This window comes from Accipiter gentilis, chromosome 3 (assembly GCF_929443795.1).
Source record: "Accipiter gentilis chromosome 3, bAccGen1.1, whole genome shotgun sequence".
NCBI classification, from domain to species: domain Eukaryota; kingdom Metazoa; phylum Chordata; class Aves; order Accipitriformes; family Accipitridae; genus Astur; species Astur gentilis.
In genome coordinates, this window is record NC_064882.1 from 33,870,517 (window position 1) to 33,890,251 (window position 19,735).

The following is a 19,735-nucleotide window of genomic DNA, read 5'->3' on the forward strand; positions in this document are numbered from 1 at the left end:
TCCCACACAAGCACTTCACACAAAATATTTCTCACCCATTTTCAGTCCAGTCACAGCTTTGTAAGGAGAAAACATCCATACGAGCTGCAGTGTGAAGGAGTACGGCACTACAGCCATTATCTGCTAGACTGTAAGCAAAGCTGTCAAACCGCAGATGTGATTTAAGAGGGCAAGTCCTGTTTTCTAACAAGATTTGGAAGATTTATAAAATTAAACACATCATTATTTGTACACTCTATAAATAGCCTCATAAAAAAAAAATAGGCACATGAAGGATCTTGGAATGTATCTTAGAAGCTTCGGTGTGATTTAAACTTTTACATGCCTGTGGTAAGCAGGCCATGCAAGTGGCATGTCCCCTCGTGATGGAGGCCAGCCCTGCAAGCATGGTTTTATTACTGCTTAACTTTACCATGCACCCAATGTCCCGAATATAGGCTTTCACACGTCAGATAACAACCTTGGAGACCAAGCTAACAAATTGCAGAAGCCGAAACAAAAGCAACGATCCAAACCCCAGTTCCTCTCCTTTCTCCTAACCTTCCTGAAACTTTCCCCTAACAGATCATTCCCAAATTTCTTGCCTCTTTAACCCTCCATGCTGATGTTTTCAGCACAGGCAAAAGGAAAAAAACCCTTCTCGCTGACCAAGTGTTGAAAGGCAGCTGCCAGGGTTTTCTATACCATCTTCCTTTTGCATTCTTTCTAACTGATTTAGCAAAATAACTCAGTCATATTTTCTCAGTCCAGGAGGTAAGCTAAGCAGGGACTAAATCCTGGAGCCTTCAAAAAACTACCAGATGCCTATCCACACCTTATGTTGCTACATAACTTCCAAAATCTGGTCCTCTATCTTTTTTATTATGAGATACATGCTGCTAAAAACCATGAGTGTTCATCATACTCAGGACATCTAACAAAGTATGTCAGACTCAATATATTGTCCCTTTTTGCAGGGAGAATATTTTCTGACAAAACTCAGGAAAGGAAGATACTCCTGTTGATCAGGCGTATCAGGAGAAGGCAGAAAAATACCTAAACACCTGCTTGAATCAGGACTGTGAGGAGCATTCTCCATTTCTCTTTTCTGGTTTGCATCTCCTTTCCTCTACACCTTCCATTCTGCTTCTGTGAATGTTTCATTTTTGAAACTCTTCAGTCTTCAGGGAACTTACCTTCATTTATAGCTGACTTTAAAGTTCATAGTAAGACTTTCTGGCATGAGATGAAAAGCATTGAAGAAAGCTGATAATCATTCACATCTCTTCTCCCCTCCTCCCAGAATAAATCCTTAGCAAAGACTTTCTCATTCACCATAATGAATTCAGTGGATGCCATTCTTCTTTATGGAAGTCCATAACCTTCTCCTGGAAATAATTTATGTAAAAAAATATCCAGCCTCTGAATTTCTATAGCAGTAATAAAATCCTTTCCTTGCCAAGGGCTGTTAATTTTCAGTGATGATGTAATCAAAGTATTTAAGTACTCAAAGTGATTTGTATTTTATGATAATGAAATGTTTTGCATATAATTCTTTCTTTTCCAGACATATATCTGTTAAAGAACTAAATGAAGTAAGTAATCATCTTTGTATATATTAGGACCATAAAAACCGTACACATTCCATGGCTACACAGCCTCTCTTGTAACAGTATTTTAGCCTACTAGGCAAAAATACTATAAGAATCATATTAGCTTTGGGTCATAAATGTATCTGTCTTTAATGTGTGTGTGTAGCATTTTCAATACCACTACTTTCTGAATGGCAGGTAAGTTCCTGGAGTTGCTTGCAGAAATAAAAACATACATACATTGCAAAGCTACCTTCCCAAGCATCCACATAAAAGCACATCTCGTAACTACCAGATGCTGCAGATGCCTATGAACGGTGAGCAGCAGGAGAGACGCTCTCTTTCAGAGAAATAGAGACTCCACACAGATTTTTAAAAGCAGAAAACTGAAATTATAAGGCCAATAGCGGAGTGTAATAGTATTACTGTGGTATAACTACAAGGCTACCTCAAAAATAAGATGACCCTTTGCAATAAGAGAAACAAAAATTGACAAATTTTATATCCAGAATGAACTTCAGCTATTATCCCCCAGCTCCCTTCTCCCTCTCCTCCCTCCGCTCCTTCCCTAGGGCCTCTCACAAGCCCTGCAAAATCTGTCACCTCAGACAAATGGCAGCTTTGCCTGCAAAATAGCTCCGGCAGCAACTGAGGGGGCCACCCCACCGCTGCTCAGGCGCCTGCGTGCTCCTATGCCTTCGCCCAGCCGAACCCCTCGCCGCCCTCCCCAGCACGGTGGGGACCCCAGCCAGAGCGATGCCCCCTCCTCGCCGCCCTCCGAGCCCAGCGCGGCCCCCCACAGCGCAGCCTACCCCTCCAAGCTCCCCCTCCGCAATGGCCTCGAACCTCCTGAGCCACGGGCAGCCCTGTAAGCCCCAGTACGTCCCCCAGTTCATCTCCCACTAGCCCCATCCTCCAGCTCACAACCTACCTTCCTCCCAGCCCACCTGCAAAGCTCCACCAAGGGCAGCTCTAGGCTCCAGGCACCGCTGAGACGTGTGTGGTCTCAATCCCAGCGATGCTGAAGCGGCGGCTCCGAGTTCCCTGGTCTGACAGAGGCTAAAAGGGCTCTTCCCTCCCTCCCCGTACCTCCGAGCTGACCACTTCTCCTCCCAGCACGGCCACCTGCAGCCCTGCCGCCGGCGACCCCTGCACCAGCCGGCTGTGTCCAGAGGGCAGAAGCTGAGAGGGGCGATGCTGGGAATGCACCTATAGGCATATATAAAGCAGAAAGCACTAACTTTTACAGACAGACTGGTAAAGGCAAGTGATTTTCTTCCCCCCCCCCCCCCCCCCCCCAGATCCTAGTTTCTGTAAAAAAGGTTTTAACAAGTTCCTTCACTTTCTACTTGGGCCAGTGAAGTAAAGCAGAGGAAATGGGTTTAGCAATAAAGGGGTTTAGTTATGACAAATGGTTGCCTAGAAGATGTATTAAGAGATATAGTCCCTACAATAATGAAGAGTGTTTAAGGATGTTTGTAAAATTCAGAGATAGGTCATAATTTATGGCATTTTGTGTTTCTTACTGAATGTTCTCTTTACTGCACTTTTCTATTGTATTGGGGTTTTATCTCATTGCAAGAGAACAGAGGAAAGAAAGGAGTCTCTACACTAGTTAAGCCCAGCTGTGTCCTACCACAGTGGGCTGTAGCAGAAATCTATAGACTGGTCTAGCTCTAACTTTCAAATCCTTTTGAGTTTTTCTTCTCCACAGTTCTGACTGGGAGGCTGTCCCAAACCTCACTCCTCCTGTGGTTAGAAACTCTATAGTTTGAAAGATCATTAGAAAACATGGTTTGATTGCAATATTGTAATTAACATTTAATGCTAAAAAAATTATATATTGGCAAGAAAGATAATATTTTAACACAAAAAGCTTTGTCTTCTCCTAGATACTGACTCATTACAAACCAAATATGAAAACACTCCCAAGGACAATAAATATCTTACATCTGTAATTAATATTTCTGGCTGGGTACCGTACAGCTGCACAAATACTGCAGCTTCTAACAGGCTCTTAGTTTGGCTACACCTTAAGGAAAAATATCATATATTTCATAATACAGAAAAGATAAAATTTAATTTGGATCACTTCCCATTCATATAGATCTGAAGACATAAATAGTTTCAGCATGACCCGGAGGAGGAGACAGAGCGTGCCCCTGTCAGGGTTTCGGACACCGAACAGCGGGTCAACAGGTTTGAGAGCAGGACTGCCCTTTGCCAGGACCCAGACAGGCTGCAGGATTGGGTCAAGAGGAGCCTCCTGAAATCAGAAAGGACAAATGCAAAATCCTGCCCCAGGATGGACTCACGCCCCTGGCAGCAGCTCTGCTCAAAAGGACGTGGGGACCATAGGCTGAACGTAGGCCACTGGTGTGCCCTTGGTGGCCATAAAGGCTAACAGCATATCGAGCTGTATCAACACAAGCCTAGCCAAGAGACCAAGGGAAGGGACGATTCCCTTTTACTCATCACTCATTAGACAACACCTGGAGTACTGCGCAAGGCTGCAGTTGACAGAGAGGAATGGGTCAGCAGAGGGTCATCAGTACAGACAGGGCGTGCAGTACCTGCCCTATGCAATGAGGCTGATGGGGCTGGGCTCCCTTAGCCTGGAGGGGGGATGGCTCTGGGGGAACCCAACAGCAGCCTGCCAGTGCCTTAGAGCTGATTATCAAGGAGGCAGAGCATGGCACTTGACAGAGCGCACAGTGAAAGTACAAGGGGCAACGATCTTGAAATAGGAACGTTTCAACCAGAAATAAGGAAGATAAATTAATTATGAGGGTATTTATGAGGGTGTTGGAACAGGCTGCCCAGAGAGGCTGGGAAATCTATGTTCTGGAGGTTTGCAGGACCCAGCTGGTCAAAGCTCTGAGCCCAGGTCTCATCTCACAGTTCACTGTGCTTTAAGCAGGAACTTGGACTACAGACCTGCCTAGGTCCCTTCCGACCTGAATGAGACTAGGAATTCCTAAGTAATGGATAAACATTATTGAGGAAGTAACTTTTAAGGAAGACTCAAAGTGCAACATTTACAAAGAGTAAAACATTCTTCTCTTTGATTTTTATGTATTATAGTCTTGCGTGTATCAAATTAACAAACAAAATAATTACTATTCCCATGTGAATCAAAATAATACAGAAATACAGTGAAAGTTTATGAGTCAAACTCTGGTCTTTAGACACCTGCCTACCATTCACTTCTTTGTAACGTAATACGCTGAACTAAGACTCTCTACACAGTGATATTGAATGAAGTATCTGCTGCAACAGTAAAAATAGTTGTACCGTCAGTTAAGGAGCCAGAAAAGAAAGGACTGATTTTAATCTTTAGATAGTGTACCTCCAGTCTATCAAAATCAATCTCTTGATTTAAAACAAGATCAATGAAGGAAAATCATATTGTAAGTTAAACTGATGCACAATAGTCATCATGAAATGGCGATCACGTATGATCACTCTATGTTCACCTATACCCCTAAAAATTCAGTTCACATTGATGCCAGTGGACTGAATCAGCATTCAGCCTGAGTTTTTGACAAAGTGATCAGGTATTGATGGTTGAATGTCTATAAATTGTTTTAAAATTAAAAGATTGTTGGGTCTGTTGGGGTATGTTTAAGTTGGTAATTGAAAAATATTTACTGTCTATGTTATCATTTTATATAGGCACCTGGAAGAGAACAAGGTTAGTATTTAATAATATGATATTAATTTGTTGTCTTTACTTCATATTGCAAGAAGAAAATATTCTATCATTAAAATTCCAGCTGAAGTAATCGGTATAGGAACCTGACTTCTATCCTGCCAAGTAGCATCAGGCCATCTGGCTCTATATTTAAATGAGTAAAAGACATCCCCCAGGCATATGTCTGCTGAGAACAGAGAGATTTAGAGTGACCTCAACAGTTGTTGAAGATGTAGCAGAAAAAAGGAATTTAACTTGGCATTAACTATAGCTGTTTGGGGAACCAGGGTATCACATTTGTTCTAAGCAAATCGAAGTCTTAAGGTTCTGGGGAAAAGAGTGCTGGAACCTAAAAAACTGAGGGAAGGATAACCCCAAAAGAAAAGACTGGATTAATCTGACTGCACAGAGAACATCACCCTTCTTTCCATCTTGCTCCTCTCCCATGATTCAAGGGTGAGACTTTTGAAAGAAACCCTTTTAAAAAGAATTAGGTATTTAAAGCTAAAAAAACAGGATTTAAAAAAAAAAGTTTTAAAAACATGTCAATTCTTTAGATGTATATACAGCTCTGAAAAACCAGCTTAAGCCACTCGCTGTGTATGTGCACATGAAGGTCCATGAAAAAAATGTTACTGTGAAATATTTTGAAGATAGATACAGGCTACGTGATATTTACACTGTTTATACCTTTGTGTTCAGAGTTCATAATTTCCTCTGGCATTTCCTTTTGCGGATTAAGGCACAGTTTCCTGATTTTCAGCTAGAAATAGCATTGACTGCATTAATACAGTCAATGCCTATCTATCCTGTCCTGTAAGAAAGATTTATGAACCTTCCATATACTCCTAGTACAGCATTCTACATTATTTACCATTATGTTAAGCGATTTATGAACCTTCCATATACTCCTAGTACAGCATTCTACATTACTTTCCGTTATGTTAAGCCATATTTGGCATCAGCAAAACCTGTAACATTCACCATGTAACATTCACTACTAGTATAAATGTTCCCCACTGAAATCATTACCTGACTCATTTAAGCCAGACTGATTGCAGCCTATTAGGTTTTTCTATTGAACTGCCTCCCCCTTACATACAAATTTAGTTAATTTATTTCACAATAGTTGCTAGATACTGTTGAAGTTACACATAAAAGGAAATAGTAAGTTCTTATTCTTTTTATTAATAGTTACAGATTTGAGGGAGAAACCTGAAGCATCTTTTCAAGCACAACAGTATAAACCAAAGCATCATCCTGAAGCCAGGTAGGAATATAAGAACTTAATGAGTTTGTACTGGATGCTTCAAGGACTAAACATTCTGTGCTAGTAAATGATACTTCACTATGCAATAAAAGCAAGATGATATCACTTTCTGATGCCAAGTAGTGATATATTATGTTTTGCCCTGATGCATGACAGGAACCATCTTTGAGAATTGCTTTCAAGGTATTGTAATTGCACATTGAATTTTTATCTTTAATAGCATATTACTATATTACATTTTTGCCTCACTTTCTGTGACCGGGTGTTAAAATATACTGTATAAAGCAGCTCTGCCATCTCCAGCCTCAGCATTTCCTCTCCCCCTTATTTTCTATTTTTATATACAAAGAATACATACTTGGCCTTTCAAAGGCCAATTATTCTTCTATAGAAATCTGCCACAGTTGCTCCTATTTTTCTTTTCTAACCTACACAAATCTTTCTTTTCTAAATGTGCTCTTAAATCTACATCCTCCTAAAGTACTCAACAAAACCCAAAAGTATGGGATAAAGTATAGGAAGTATAAGAATGATTCAACATGTTTCCTAGACAAATACCGAATCTCTCATCTAGCCTTGTTTACAATGATGCCAGTTCTCCAGGATAAAACTATTGTCTGGAGTAAATGTGACAGTATTTGTGACCCCTAGTATTTTGCTGCTTCTTGTGTGGTACCAGTGGCTCTGTTATGTGAAGTTACTTGGTCAATGCTTTTCCCAGTGTAACCATTCTTATTAATAGCACAACAAAATACCAGCTGGGTACTCAGCAGTGGTCTAGAAAATCAGGGCAGGAAACAATTGCTCCCTGGGTCTTGCAATAGAAGGACTGGGAACATCAGGTAAAATTAGCAGGGAACAGGCTCAAAACGAACAAAAGCAAATTGTGCTTCACTACACATGGAGTCAAAATGTGAAACTCTTGCCAAATAGTCTTGAGGAGAGTAAAAATTTATATAACTTCAAAAAGTGGCTGGAAGAGAAATCTGTCAAAAGATGCTAAATACAAAATACCACCCAAAACCCACGAAGGCCCAAAGCTGCAATCAGTAGAGGAAGGGGTATTCTGGGGAAGCACAGCTATGCATTGCTCTATAATTTTACTGTTACTTAAATACCGCCACTAACAGAAATTTTTTTCTGACATTACTTTCATTCATTTCTTTTTCCTAGCCTTCAATGTACACGGAGCTCTAAAACGGTTTGCAGCTCAGGTAAGAACCAGAGATTGCTTTGAAAACTAAACCAGGCATGGATAAATAAGAATAAGAAACAGAACCACGTGTCTATGTGAGTATGAGTGCACCGGGGCTTTTCAGTGTATGGAGTTAGTGCAAAGGGATTGCTGAAGAAAGCAAGCAGAAAGCAAGGGAAACAATGGCACAGTCAATAGTAGTGGAGAAACAAGCAGAGAGTTACTTGCTTGGCTATACCCCATGCCTGGTTCAAGCTAAGTAATGTCAAACCTAGAACGCAAGTGTTAAACCACTGCAGACCTCCGCACCCAGAAAAGGATGGGGATTTGGACAAGCTACTGAAAGATGATGGGGAGAGGAAGAAAAGGCAAATTGCTTGGGCATACAAAGAGACACCCACAAAGAAAGAACATGCTTGTGAGCACAAACATCTCTGCTTTTCCAGGCAGAGATGCAGTCAGCTGGGTTAATAGAAGCTACAAATGTTCACGACATTATAGAGCAGCTACTACGGATTTAACGCCATTGTGTAAACAAGTAAACTGATCTTTGAATAAATTGCTTTAGATTTATCCCAGATTCCTAGAGGGAAGGACTTGTAGGCGCCATTATCAGTCAGGTCTGTCAAATAATTACGGTTGGAAACAGAACTTCCCCTGGACTGTGTGGTTTTACCTAAGGGAACATACTGGAAGCAAACCTTAACGTTGGTGGGGTGCCCTGCCAAGAAAGGGCCTTTGGTGTGGCTTGCCCAGGAACCATGGCAATGTCCCTCTGCTCATTTTTCCTCGATTTCCTTAAGATTGCCAAAACTGAATCCAACACACAGTAGTTCCACTAGATTCATATGCAGTCTCTCTAATCTTGAAGACAATGCTTCTACAAACACTATTAAAAGTTGTGTTAACTTTTTTGCTGTCATATCATACTGTATCTGTTGTCCACCAAGCCCTCTACCTAATTTCTTCTAGAAAAATACGGCCTCATTAGTATTTAACCCCAAATTGCTATATAGCTCATCCCTACCTTTCAATATACTTTCACCTGCTTCAAAAAGTATTTCTTTCCATAAACCCAAAAGAGACAAAAACACCCCAGCATATACTTACAGACTTTTGAAAAGCAAAATCCCTTTATTAGCCAAACTTCACGGTAAGAATTGTGTAAGCAAAAGAAAACACTTATTCTGTTGTGCGAGTATGATTTCTTTTTGCAGAACTGCATACTAAAGATATAAGATGCTATAAAGGAAACTCTCATATATTTATCTGTCATAAAGAGATTGAGTGGTAAAGAGGTGTATCTATACCTTAGTTGGAATACATATAAATAACATGACCTTGGTCTTTCTGGTTTTTTGAATGCCATTAAAATGCACCAGCCAAGTTAGCTCATGCTGTATCTCCATTCCTCAAAAAGAGAGTTCGTGCCTTGGGAGACCCAGGGACTTTGGGATATGAGGGGCTGTAAGAATAACCCATGCTGGTAACTCCCTACTGTCCTTGACTACACTTATACTTTTATATTCCCCCTTAACTGCCTCTGCAAATGCCCTTTTGTATCAAAAAAACCCCAAACCCTTAAGCTGTGCCAAGAAACTGAGAGTTGCATAATGGTAAAAGCAAATATCACCAGGAAGAACATATGGACTGTATTATTTGTTTAGATAAAGTAGGAGTCACTTTAACTTTGGTTGCTGCCAGGCTAAACAAGCCCACCTCCCCCAGCTTTGTTTCACAGGCTCCAGCTCCCTGATTCTGGTGGTGGCCCTCCACTGAGCCACTTCTGGCTATTAATATCTTTCTTGGGCTGGGGGTGCAAGTCCACATACTCTCCTCTAGATACCTCCTAAAAATCTTTCTTTACATAATCCACAAAGCTCACCTAGGTCTCCATTTGCTGCTCTTCTCAGGAGCCTCTCAGTCTTTTTCCTAGGTGCCCTATACCCATCTCCACTTCAGACACTTCCTACCCTCCCTACCACTGTGCTTGGTCATTCAGGCTCTCTGGGACAGCACATTCTCCTTTTCCCTCTGTAAATTCCTTGCCCTCCTGAAACAGCAGGGAGAGAAGAAACAAGTAGCCTTTGCCCCTGCTACCCTACAACTGCCTTTAAAGTCCATGTTTGGATTAAAAAATATGTTAAGATGAAATATTAATTTTATTAAATTTATGCAAATATCCTTTATTTTATCCTATGTAAGTACATGAGTGTTAGGTTTACAGTTAGACTCAATGTTCTTAAAGGTTTTTTTCCAACCGAAATGATTCTGTGATGCTGTATTTCTCTCTCTGGTAGTTTTGGCTTGTATTGTTGAAAGCAAATTATTTGCTGTGCAAAAGTCTAAAACATTCTTCTTCAATTTCTCGACAAGCCATTGTTAACCCTATCCCAGCCAGACCCAGTACATGAGCATTGCAAGAGAATTTTCCACTTCGTGTCCCACAGCTTAAGGCATACCACCAAAAATTCTACAGAACATACACAGCACTGATCATAAAGCAAACATGGTCCTAGCTGTGGGGTCTCTTTTTAAACACAAAGTGTCTGGGGATAGCCACCAAAAATGCAATGTAAACACAAATGCCAAAATCGGGATCAGATAAGCTGAACGCTGACATATTGGCATTTTGACAACTCAAATTGTTTGCAGAAACAAAATGTAGATGTCTGGTCCCAGACCCTTTGAACAGGGATTTCATTTCTGAGCGGACTGATTGCCTGCTGAAGATCGTGGCTGTTTGTCTACTGAGATCAGTGGATGTTGTTTACTGTCTTAAAAACAAATGTAATGCTGTTATAAACCAGAACATGGTACATGTATGCATGAAACAGTGAAACACTGTGAAAACTATTATTTCTCTGTAAAAGAATGTCTTCCAAGTAAAATTTCTTTAATATTCTGTCATGTGCTATGTATAGGCAGAAAAATAATAAACTGATAAAGCATGAACAATAGATAAAACATAATTAAATACCGCTTTGGCAAACAGTACTGTCTCTCATGACAGTAACCAGAGGGAAAAGATGGAAGCCATTGATAATCACATTTTTCTCATTCACTCTTACAACAGACACACCAGGTCATTTCTCCCACCAGCACTGCATGAAACAAACAAAACTACTTTCTGTTGTAGAGCAGGCTATGATGGTTTTTATCTTCAATTAACCATTTTTTCACCATGTCACATACCTGCAAACTGCATCTGACCTATACATTGAAAGCAAGCCCTTGCTTTTCTCAGGCTGTTTATGCTGCATCCTAATTGGACTCAGTCCAAGCCTCCTACATCACCCCACGCTTCATGTTCCTGCCCCATCCTCTGCGCTCATGCAGCTCCCCGGTGACGTGGCGAGCTGGGTCCAGCTGGTAAACAGCAGCCCTAAATCTATAGACAGCAAATCCCATTTACTTTGGGAGGATGGTTTTCAGCTATGTAGGCTCCCTCAGTCAGCCGTCTTCTCAGCAGAGCAGTATGGAGCAGGAACATGCAGCAGAGGACCACCACCTTCATCTTTTTCTTAATGCAAAAGCAACTGCAGTTCTTGGTCCTAAATTTATTAATTGAAACAAGTTGCAGAGCAGACAAATTCATCAGCAGGGCAGAACCTCTGAACCTTTTAAGGTTTCAACAGCTTCGCAGAAACAATGCTAGCTGGCAATGGGATAATAAGGGGCTTTAATATGATCCAACATAACAGCAGCTCTGATCCAACTCAAATAAAAGGGGCTCAAAAGGTGAAAGTAGAACAGAATGAACCATTACACTTGTCCCATATTTATTATTTTATTTAGCATTTGCTATTTTATTCATAGTTTATTTTTAATATTTTGTGATGTGTGCAAGAACCTGGCAGAGTGATGTCAATTAAAAAAACATCAGGAAACTAATGTGTTAAATCTCTTGGGGCATGAATCTGAAATTGCTGATGCTGCATTAGCACAAGACCACTCATAACTGACAGCTCTAAATTTTAAATGTTAGCGTCACAATACTGTATTTCTAAATGGTAAACGCTATTCTCAGACTTAATAAATAAAACTAATAAGGTAAAATGAAATTATAACTTAAGTTTAAATAAAATACAACTTTTTTCCTTCTGAATTTACTTTTACAGGGTCCATGTTAAATGTGGAGAATTTGTCAGTGAAGAAGTCAACACCTCCTACGCGATATGCAGCATTCAAAAATAAATCAAAACATTCACTTGTAAAACAGGAAATGCAATCTCTTACCCAACCCACTGAAAAGGTAAAGAACACTTTGCTTCATAAAGATACGGGTTTTTAGAAAACAGGATTATGACTATAGGGCACACACAAAGAGCACAAGAACTGCTGTTTACTGAAAACGTTCCCCCAAGATGTTAAACAGTCCGAAAGCTGTGGGTATTCAGCACCCTTAAAAACAAGTCCAGTATGAGCTCTTGAAACCATGGATAAGAATTTAAATGTCTAATTTGGTTCAGATTTCCTAACAGAACTTCTCAATATAAATGCATTACAACTATTTTTATAAACTCTGTTAAACTTTCTTTAAATGCAGATTAGATATAACCTGTTTTCACTGGCTTTTGCAACTGTGGTTGATTTCTGTACTCTGATAATGCTATCTTAAAATCAAGGATTTAAACAAATATGAATGGTACATTGGAGAATATGACCGCCATGAAGCAGAGAAGGCACTGTTACAGGAAAACACTGTAAGTACAATTTATCTCAAAACCTGGGGTGTAAACTCTTAGAGAAAATGTCTGTAAACTGTCCACAATGGCTTCCAGGTTTTGTTGTGAACTAACCATACAATCCGTAATTTAAATGTGTCATACAGGATGAGACATTCTTGGTTAGAGATTGTTCAAAGAAATCAAATGCTGAGCCATACGTTTTGGTTGTCTATTATGGAAGAAAAGTATACAACATTAAAGTACGTTTTCTGGAAGACACCCAACAATATGCACTGGGAACAGGGCTCAGAGGAGATGATGTAAGTAAAATCCCATCTAATATTACGGTCTATTGCTTTTATGTCACACTTCACAAGTTCTTAATACTAAAGGTTAGTTACAAACTCTCCCACGTAACAAACTTGCTGTTTCATTAAGGTTTGTTTTACAATACTCTCATTTCAAGTATGTCTCAAAGTTTCAAGCAACTTCAGGATAATAATTTTAAAAATTAATTTTACATACCATGCTCAGATTCAGATTTAAATCAATGTGAAAATTTCCTAATTACTTATAGTAATTCTACCTACTCTAACACCTGCAAAGTAAAGGGGAAAGAAAAGTCCTCCCTTTCCAGGTATATGTATTATTTTAGCATATTTTTTAACTTGTAATAATATAAGCATATATTTTAAAATATATACAACTCCACATATCTGACAGTATGGCCTGTTGCTGTTATTGCTGCATAATGTCTCTTATTGTCTGTCTCTCATACAGCAAAAGTGGAATTAGTATCTTTAAAAAAAAAATAAAAATGAGGAAATAGGACAAAATTGGTCATGGATATTCAGAAGCAATTAAATCATGTGGGTTCCCACCAATCAGTCTTTCAGATACGGTAAATTTCAATTAGAAAATCCCTTTAGATTAGCAATGGTTTTTTGCATAATTAAAATCAATTCTATTCATAAGAGTCTAATTCTTATTCTACCAATATGGTTAAACAACAAATACTGTATCTGCATGTCCTTCACAGAAGAAAAATGTTAAAACTGAAACAGTCATCTCTATAAAGGTGTGATACTCACCAAAATAAATTTAAAACTTAAAAAATGCTCAGCTGTGCAGCAAAAAAAGCAAAGCAACAACCTACTATGAGGGTTATTAGCTATGTAAGTGACACAGAAATCCAACTAAGGTGAAACAGCAAAGCCTCCGTAGCTGAATCTTCATCTTTTTCATGCATGTCAATACTTCCCAAACTTATCTTTTCTATAGATACACTCAAAAAATACTGAAGTCAAAACTGGCCCAAGCTAACTTAGAAATTTGGCAGGTCCAAGATTTACATTTGGATTCTTACTAGAAAACATGGGAAAAGATTCATGAGCTTTCAAAGATGAGGGGCGAGGTTTACTGGCAAGTTGTTCTTCAGGAACATTGGTTTAATAATGAGGGGAAAAATATATCCTTCATTGTTCAAGCACACTGGAACAGTTTGGGAAGCAGAAGGGTAAAACAAATAGAGAACTGTACTGCAGGTACTAGTAAACCATCAGTCTTCTGTATAACATTGGCTGCATTTCTGAACTGAACCTTCCAGATAATTTCCTGGAGTTTTAGTATGATTTAGGAGAAAGCAACTTTAGTTGTCCATGGTTCTTGCATTGTTTAGTCTTCCTATAATGGCCCTGATAAAAAAAAAGTTCACGTTAGAAAAAATGAATGACTAAAATGTGGAATGGAACTGAAATATGGTACACTACAGGATAATGTAGTATATGCATGGTGTGCTACAAATAAAGACATAAAACTAAATTTTCATCATTTTAACAGATTTAACAATTAAGGCAACTAGAAATTAGCTGAACAACATGTGAACAATTTTTACTGAACTAAAAGGGAAGAGAACACAATCCCTACCATCTCTGGAAATACATGACTTTGTTGTTTGTTCCAACTTGCGCGCACAAAGAACATACCTTAAAACAGCAAGTCTGGACTGACAACAGTCAAACTGGAAAGTTACAGTTCCAGAATAAGGATTTCAAGCATCTAGTTACCAACAGTACATCTTAACACTTCGGTCTACCACGCCAAATCTGTAATAATGACATGTTACCTTAAGCCTTCTTTTTTGAGTATTGTTTCTCTTTAACTCAGAAATCCTCCTGTAGATCAACTACAACAGGAAAATTTCAGAATTGTTTTGCTAGTCAGTGATGTGTAGTACCAGGGAGCTACAGAGATGACAGCCTCCTACTTCTACGCATTACTCTCAGCAGCAGACATGAAAATAGAATTAACTGGGCACAGAGCACATGTGCAATAATGAACAATCAGTGGCACCAACCTTGCTCAGAAGAGCTACTTCGATCTCAGGCAAAGGATCCCAAAAAATGCTCTTTCTTGATAACTGTCACCTCAACTTCTGCAGCTCACTTAAGGTTCTTATATGAGAAGGGTGAGAACAATTTGTAAGGCTGTGAATTACAGCAAAATTGCTGCCAATAATTTTCTGATGCCTGTTAAAATGCTTTCCAGAGTGCTCTGCATTGTCCCTCTGCAGGGAAACCCTTCGCTACACCACATTTTGCAGCATGCAATGCAGACCAACCAGCTGCTTTATCTACATTAGCTGAATATTCCCTCTTCACCTGCCAAAAAGAAACCTAAACAACAACAACAGGTGCAGACCTATTACATTTCTCCCTAGTTGGTGATTTTATTCAAAGGTTCAGTCTTACAGATTTTCTGCAGTGTGTTTTCACTTTTGGATTAGTCTATTTTCATCCGTTGAAAACAGAGGTTTCCTTACATGTAAATGTAATTAATCAGAGTTTTCCCTATTCCATTGCAACTTTTGATTTTTCATATACAGTTTACGAGTTGTTAACACTTTGTATCATCAAAGAAGGTTTTCAATTATTTTTTTTTAAATGTTTTTAATTCAACTTTCATGAGTGCTTCCATCATTAATCCTCATGATGCCCTATAAGGCCATGGGGGGGGGGGGGGGGGGGAGGGGTGGAGTGTTGATCAGACTTTTATGTTAGAAGTAACTGAAGTTCCATGCAGCTACATTAGCATCAAGCTGGAATATAACGAATACAAGTACAGGAAAAACACCCCACCACTAACTCTGTTAGCGGAGCTGTATCTTTTGTTAGCAATTTAGCCACAGATGTTCACACCTACATAAGTATTTAATATATTATACTGAGCTCACTAAAGGCCAAATCACATAAAGCTTTAAAGACCAGATCCCCAAATGCGACATAAATGGAATTTAGTAATTTACTTTCAAAACTGCTGTCCTGAGCATCCTTTACTTGACGGTTGCCTTCCTCTACTCCAGTCAGTTTTCAATATTAAAGATCCAGAGACACCTGTAACGCTGTTTCTTTTCACATACATAGTTCCTTATCTTCAAAAGAGATCAAAACCTTTCTCACATTTATAGCCAATTGTGACACAAAATTTAAGTATTTCTCTTACTCCCTTTGCAAAATTAGATCAGCCACATACAAAATACATGCGTTTAGCGTGTCTGCAGCATCAGGCTCAACTCAGTGCAGTAACTAAAAATCAAAGGCAGAAGTAGGCTCTTCAACTCAGTGCCTGTTTTACACAGAAGCTCAGAGCACAGTCTGATGTGTATCTCTGGATCTCACCGTTTCGGCCACAGATGTTTTCTCCATCCTCACCACTCCCTATCGCTATTTGCAGCTAACTTACATTTTCAAACCATCGGTCATACAAGTCACACCATTTCAACTCAGTTAACTTCAAAATTAATCAAATTGATTAGCTCCATCTACCTTCATCAGCCATTAAACTGTCCTGACTCATCAGAGTAAACGAGGAAGAACTTCCACAATGCCTTCCAGTGACAGCATTGTCAAAAGTTGCCGCCAGGAAAATGGGCACAGTGAACACCTGTCAGGGGATGTTAATGCTTTCAACTGAGAGAGATGTTTACAAGGTAAACATCTTGTCCACATCTTAAATGACAGTTAAAAAATGAACTGTTCTTATTCAGGATGTGTGACATACCCCAATGCAACTCAAAACTATACCTTTCATGAGCAATCCTTGAGACCCTATTTTTATCTCCCCAGAACAGTCTGGACACCAGCAGATAGGACATTCCTATGACAGCAGAGATCAGTTTGAGTCTCTTCAGACAGTGAAGGGAAATGAACAAATCTAAGTATTAAATTTTCTTCGTCTTTATGTCTTTAGGTGTCTTTACACCAAACAAAGTGTGAGGTTCCATTAAAAGAGCCAGAAACATGAAATTCTGGAACATCAGTGCTCATCACTATGATGTCTAAGTCATCTTCATGTTCTAGCAGCCATGAAGAGACTCAAAAGCTTAATATTTTAGATCTCACTAACTTGAATAAGAGAACAGGCTGAAATAAAATAGGAAAAAAGATCTAAGTAACACCTGCGAGGTCTTTCTCTCATTACCAAAGAGCTACAGCTTAAAGGTACAGTGATGAAAAACAGTGACATTAGCCAAATGAAGCCAAGTTAAATTTCCAGACATGAACAATTACAGTAAGACTTTTTAACTTTCCAACCAACAAAAAAAAAAAAAATAAAAAATTAGAAAACTGGAAAAGAACTGGTGCTGAAAGTTTAGAATAAAAAAAGTTAGGATTACTTCAGTATGGCATGAAATACAAACCAGAGTTTTGCCTAGATTTCTAGTAGCAACAGTGACCTTGAACATAAGGCAAAGACAAAAGAGCAAAGTGGAACAAATGCATACAAGTAAAAATTATCAAAACAAAACTTTAAAAAATTAGCACACTGGTTTTGAGATCAAATAATTTTCGTCTTAAAATAATACAGGAAAAGTTTCACCAAATCACAGATTTTATCAGATTCTCTTGTTATAAACTAGGTGTGGATCAGGTGGAGATGACAAAGACTACCATGAGATATCATCACACATACAATGAATGCCCATGCTTACAGTAAATGTGATGTAATAGATAAAAGATAAATATTAATGTCACAGTAGTCTTGCATTACTGTGTACAGTTCTAGTGATTCAATGCCAATGAGTCCAAAGAATAGCTCATGAGAAGGAATAGTGATGTGATGACAGCTTAGTGGTGTGATGAGAGCTTAGAAATTACACACAGAGAAGAGAACCATTTCAACTGAAGGACTGCTAACCGTTGGAATGGCAGGATTAAGAGACTCCCACCAGGACAGATGAGGATAAATACCTTGGATAGCTTTCCGTTGCCGTTTGATCAGTTTGGGAATCTCGAACCACACCTTTATCATTTTAGGAACAGGCTTGGAGGATGTCATTGTTTGAACACCAGAGAACAAGACTAAAACCCTGCTGAGACCCTTCTTGTTCCATACTTTAAAGGGATTTTATAGCAACTTTCTCAGTGAATGGAATGGGAAAATAAAAGCTACATTTAAAAAGGTACAAAGAAACTCGCAGTGTAGAGTATCATGTACTACTACTTAAGTGTAACTTTTGACAGGGTAAAGTTAGTAATGATTTACAGTTGCTTCATCTTTTCAAAATCTATCATCACATCTGCCAGCATAAACTTTTACAGGTGGTACTGCATTCTCAGAGCTTAGACATGCTCCCCTTCTGCCCTAAGCAGCCAACTGCTTTCTCCTACATAAGACAGGGACACATAAAGGAAATAAGAAGATTAAAATCTGGTCCTTTTCCTTTTATGATTGCTTCCATCTAATCTAATCATAATTCTATGCAAAGTATTACCTATTTCTAATACTGCCATTTGCAAGTCTTTTAATGTTATAGATAAAACCACCTAGCAATTTCATTTTCAGTCACTGACTACAATTTTTCTTTTTCCCCCAGAAATTTAATTCTGTGAAAGAGATCATTGACTTCTACAAAAATGTTCCTATCACACTCATTGATGGAAAGGATAAATCAGGAATCCAGAGAGAACAATGCTACCTTACATATCCATTCAAGTCGTGCAAAAGATGTTTTCTGCCTTAACGTCACTTGATTTGTTTGTATAGATGTAAATAGAACAATTATTTAAATGTCTCAAAAATCAGATCAGCCTTTTGAGTGAGGGGCTCCCCATAATATTATGAAGCATACTAAATGCTCCACTAAAAAACTTCTCTCCAACTGAGAATACAGATCTACTCCATTTTTTTATTCTTGTAATTTAACTTTGAGTATACAGTTAAAGTATATGCCATTGTATTAATTCACAGAAAAGTGTCAAGAGTGACTAGTCCTGATATCTTGACAATAACTGAGCAATTGCTTATTTTACACTCTACCTTCTAACACAAGACGAAAACCAAAGTCAATCTTGCTTACCTAAATGTCACTGAAGCTCAGGTATTAGCAAAATCTAATAAAGCATACTATGGTTATACAAAAAATACTCTTGCTTTTAAAAATACACATGAAATGCTATTTATCCGAGTGCTCAACTCTAACAATTTCATTCAGTGTGTGTGTATGCGTTTGCACAACAACAAGCTGTGCTCAGCAGCCACTGAAGTCAGTGGGCATCAGCTGATGCTCACAGGTGTTGAAGCAGGTTATAAAGCTAGCTTTAATTATGTAAGTTCTATTACTTAACTAACACTTATTCTTTAGCTTAAGTAGCAGATATTTGTATTCCATACCTAGGCCTTCAAACGTGCTGTAGGACCATTATGCAACAGTCCCTTTGAATTCACACCATGTGCAAATATAGAAATAAAAATGAGTAGGAACAGTAGATGTGCTTCAAACTCAGCAAGAAAACATGTTCCAGTGTGTATCAAAGAAAACAAGAAGGTAATACTTTTTCAGAAAAAAATATGGTAATATTTATTCATATAATTTGAGTTTTGGAAGGCTTAACTAAATTCATTATAAATATGAAAGGCAAACTTGAGTATTTTTCTGCAAAGCATCCATAGTCTTCCTTTCTAAGCACACTCAGAAGTTTGACTAGGTAATTGGAATATACCAAGAAAGGAACCTCAGTTACTTTGTCCTTACAGAATAGGAACAAGAATAAAGAACATTCAAGCCCAAAACATGACATTCCAACCCAATTTATGACGTAGTATGTAGTGGCACAAACTAACTCTAAAATAATTTAGCAGTTGGTTTTTACTTTCTTGCAAACTTTTTATTTCTCGATGCTGCATCAAAATGCAAGAGAACACTCATTATAATTTTTTCTCTCAAACCACTAAGACTGTTAAAATTGAAGGAAATTATTCTGACATAACATTAACTAATAATAGGAATGAAAAGTAACAAAACAGAAGCTGCTAAGTAGAGTTTAGCAGAGCTTA

At 38.6% G+C, this 19,735-nt stretch overlaps 1 protein-coding gene across 1 annotated transcript in view; it reads left to right on the plus strand.

Annotated features, from left to right (window-relative positions):
- CLNK (cytokine dependent hematopoietic cell linker) overlaps positions 1–18,754 on the plus strand; it is a 29,981-nt gene extending 11,227 nt beyond the window's left edge. Inside the window, exons 8-15 of the mRNA XM_049797889.1 lie at positions 1,547–1,574; positions 5,247–5,265; positions 6,460–6,535; positions 7,709–7,749; positions 11,852–11,985; positions 12,359–12,436; positions 12,565–12,720; positions 18,276–18,754. Coding sequence (XP_049653846.1) covers positions 1,547–1,574; positions 5,247–5,265; positions 6,460–6,535; positions 7,709–7,749; positions 11,852–11,985; positions 12,359–12,436; positions 12,565–12,720; positions 18,276–18,422 — 679 coding nt within the window. The 3' untranslated portion in view covers positions 18,423–18,754. The remainder of the gene's footprint in view (positions 1–1,546; positions 1,575–5,246; positions 5,266–6,459; positions 6,536–7,708; positions 7,750–11,851; positions 11,986–12,358; positions 12,437–12,564; positions 12,721–18,275) is intronic.
- Positions 18,755–19,735: the final 981 nt, after the last annotated feature.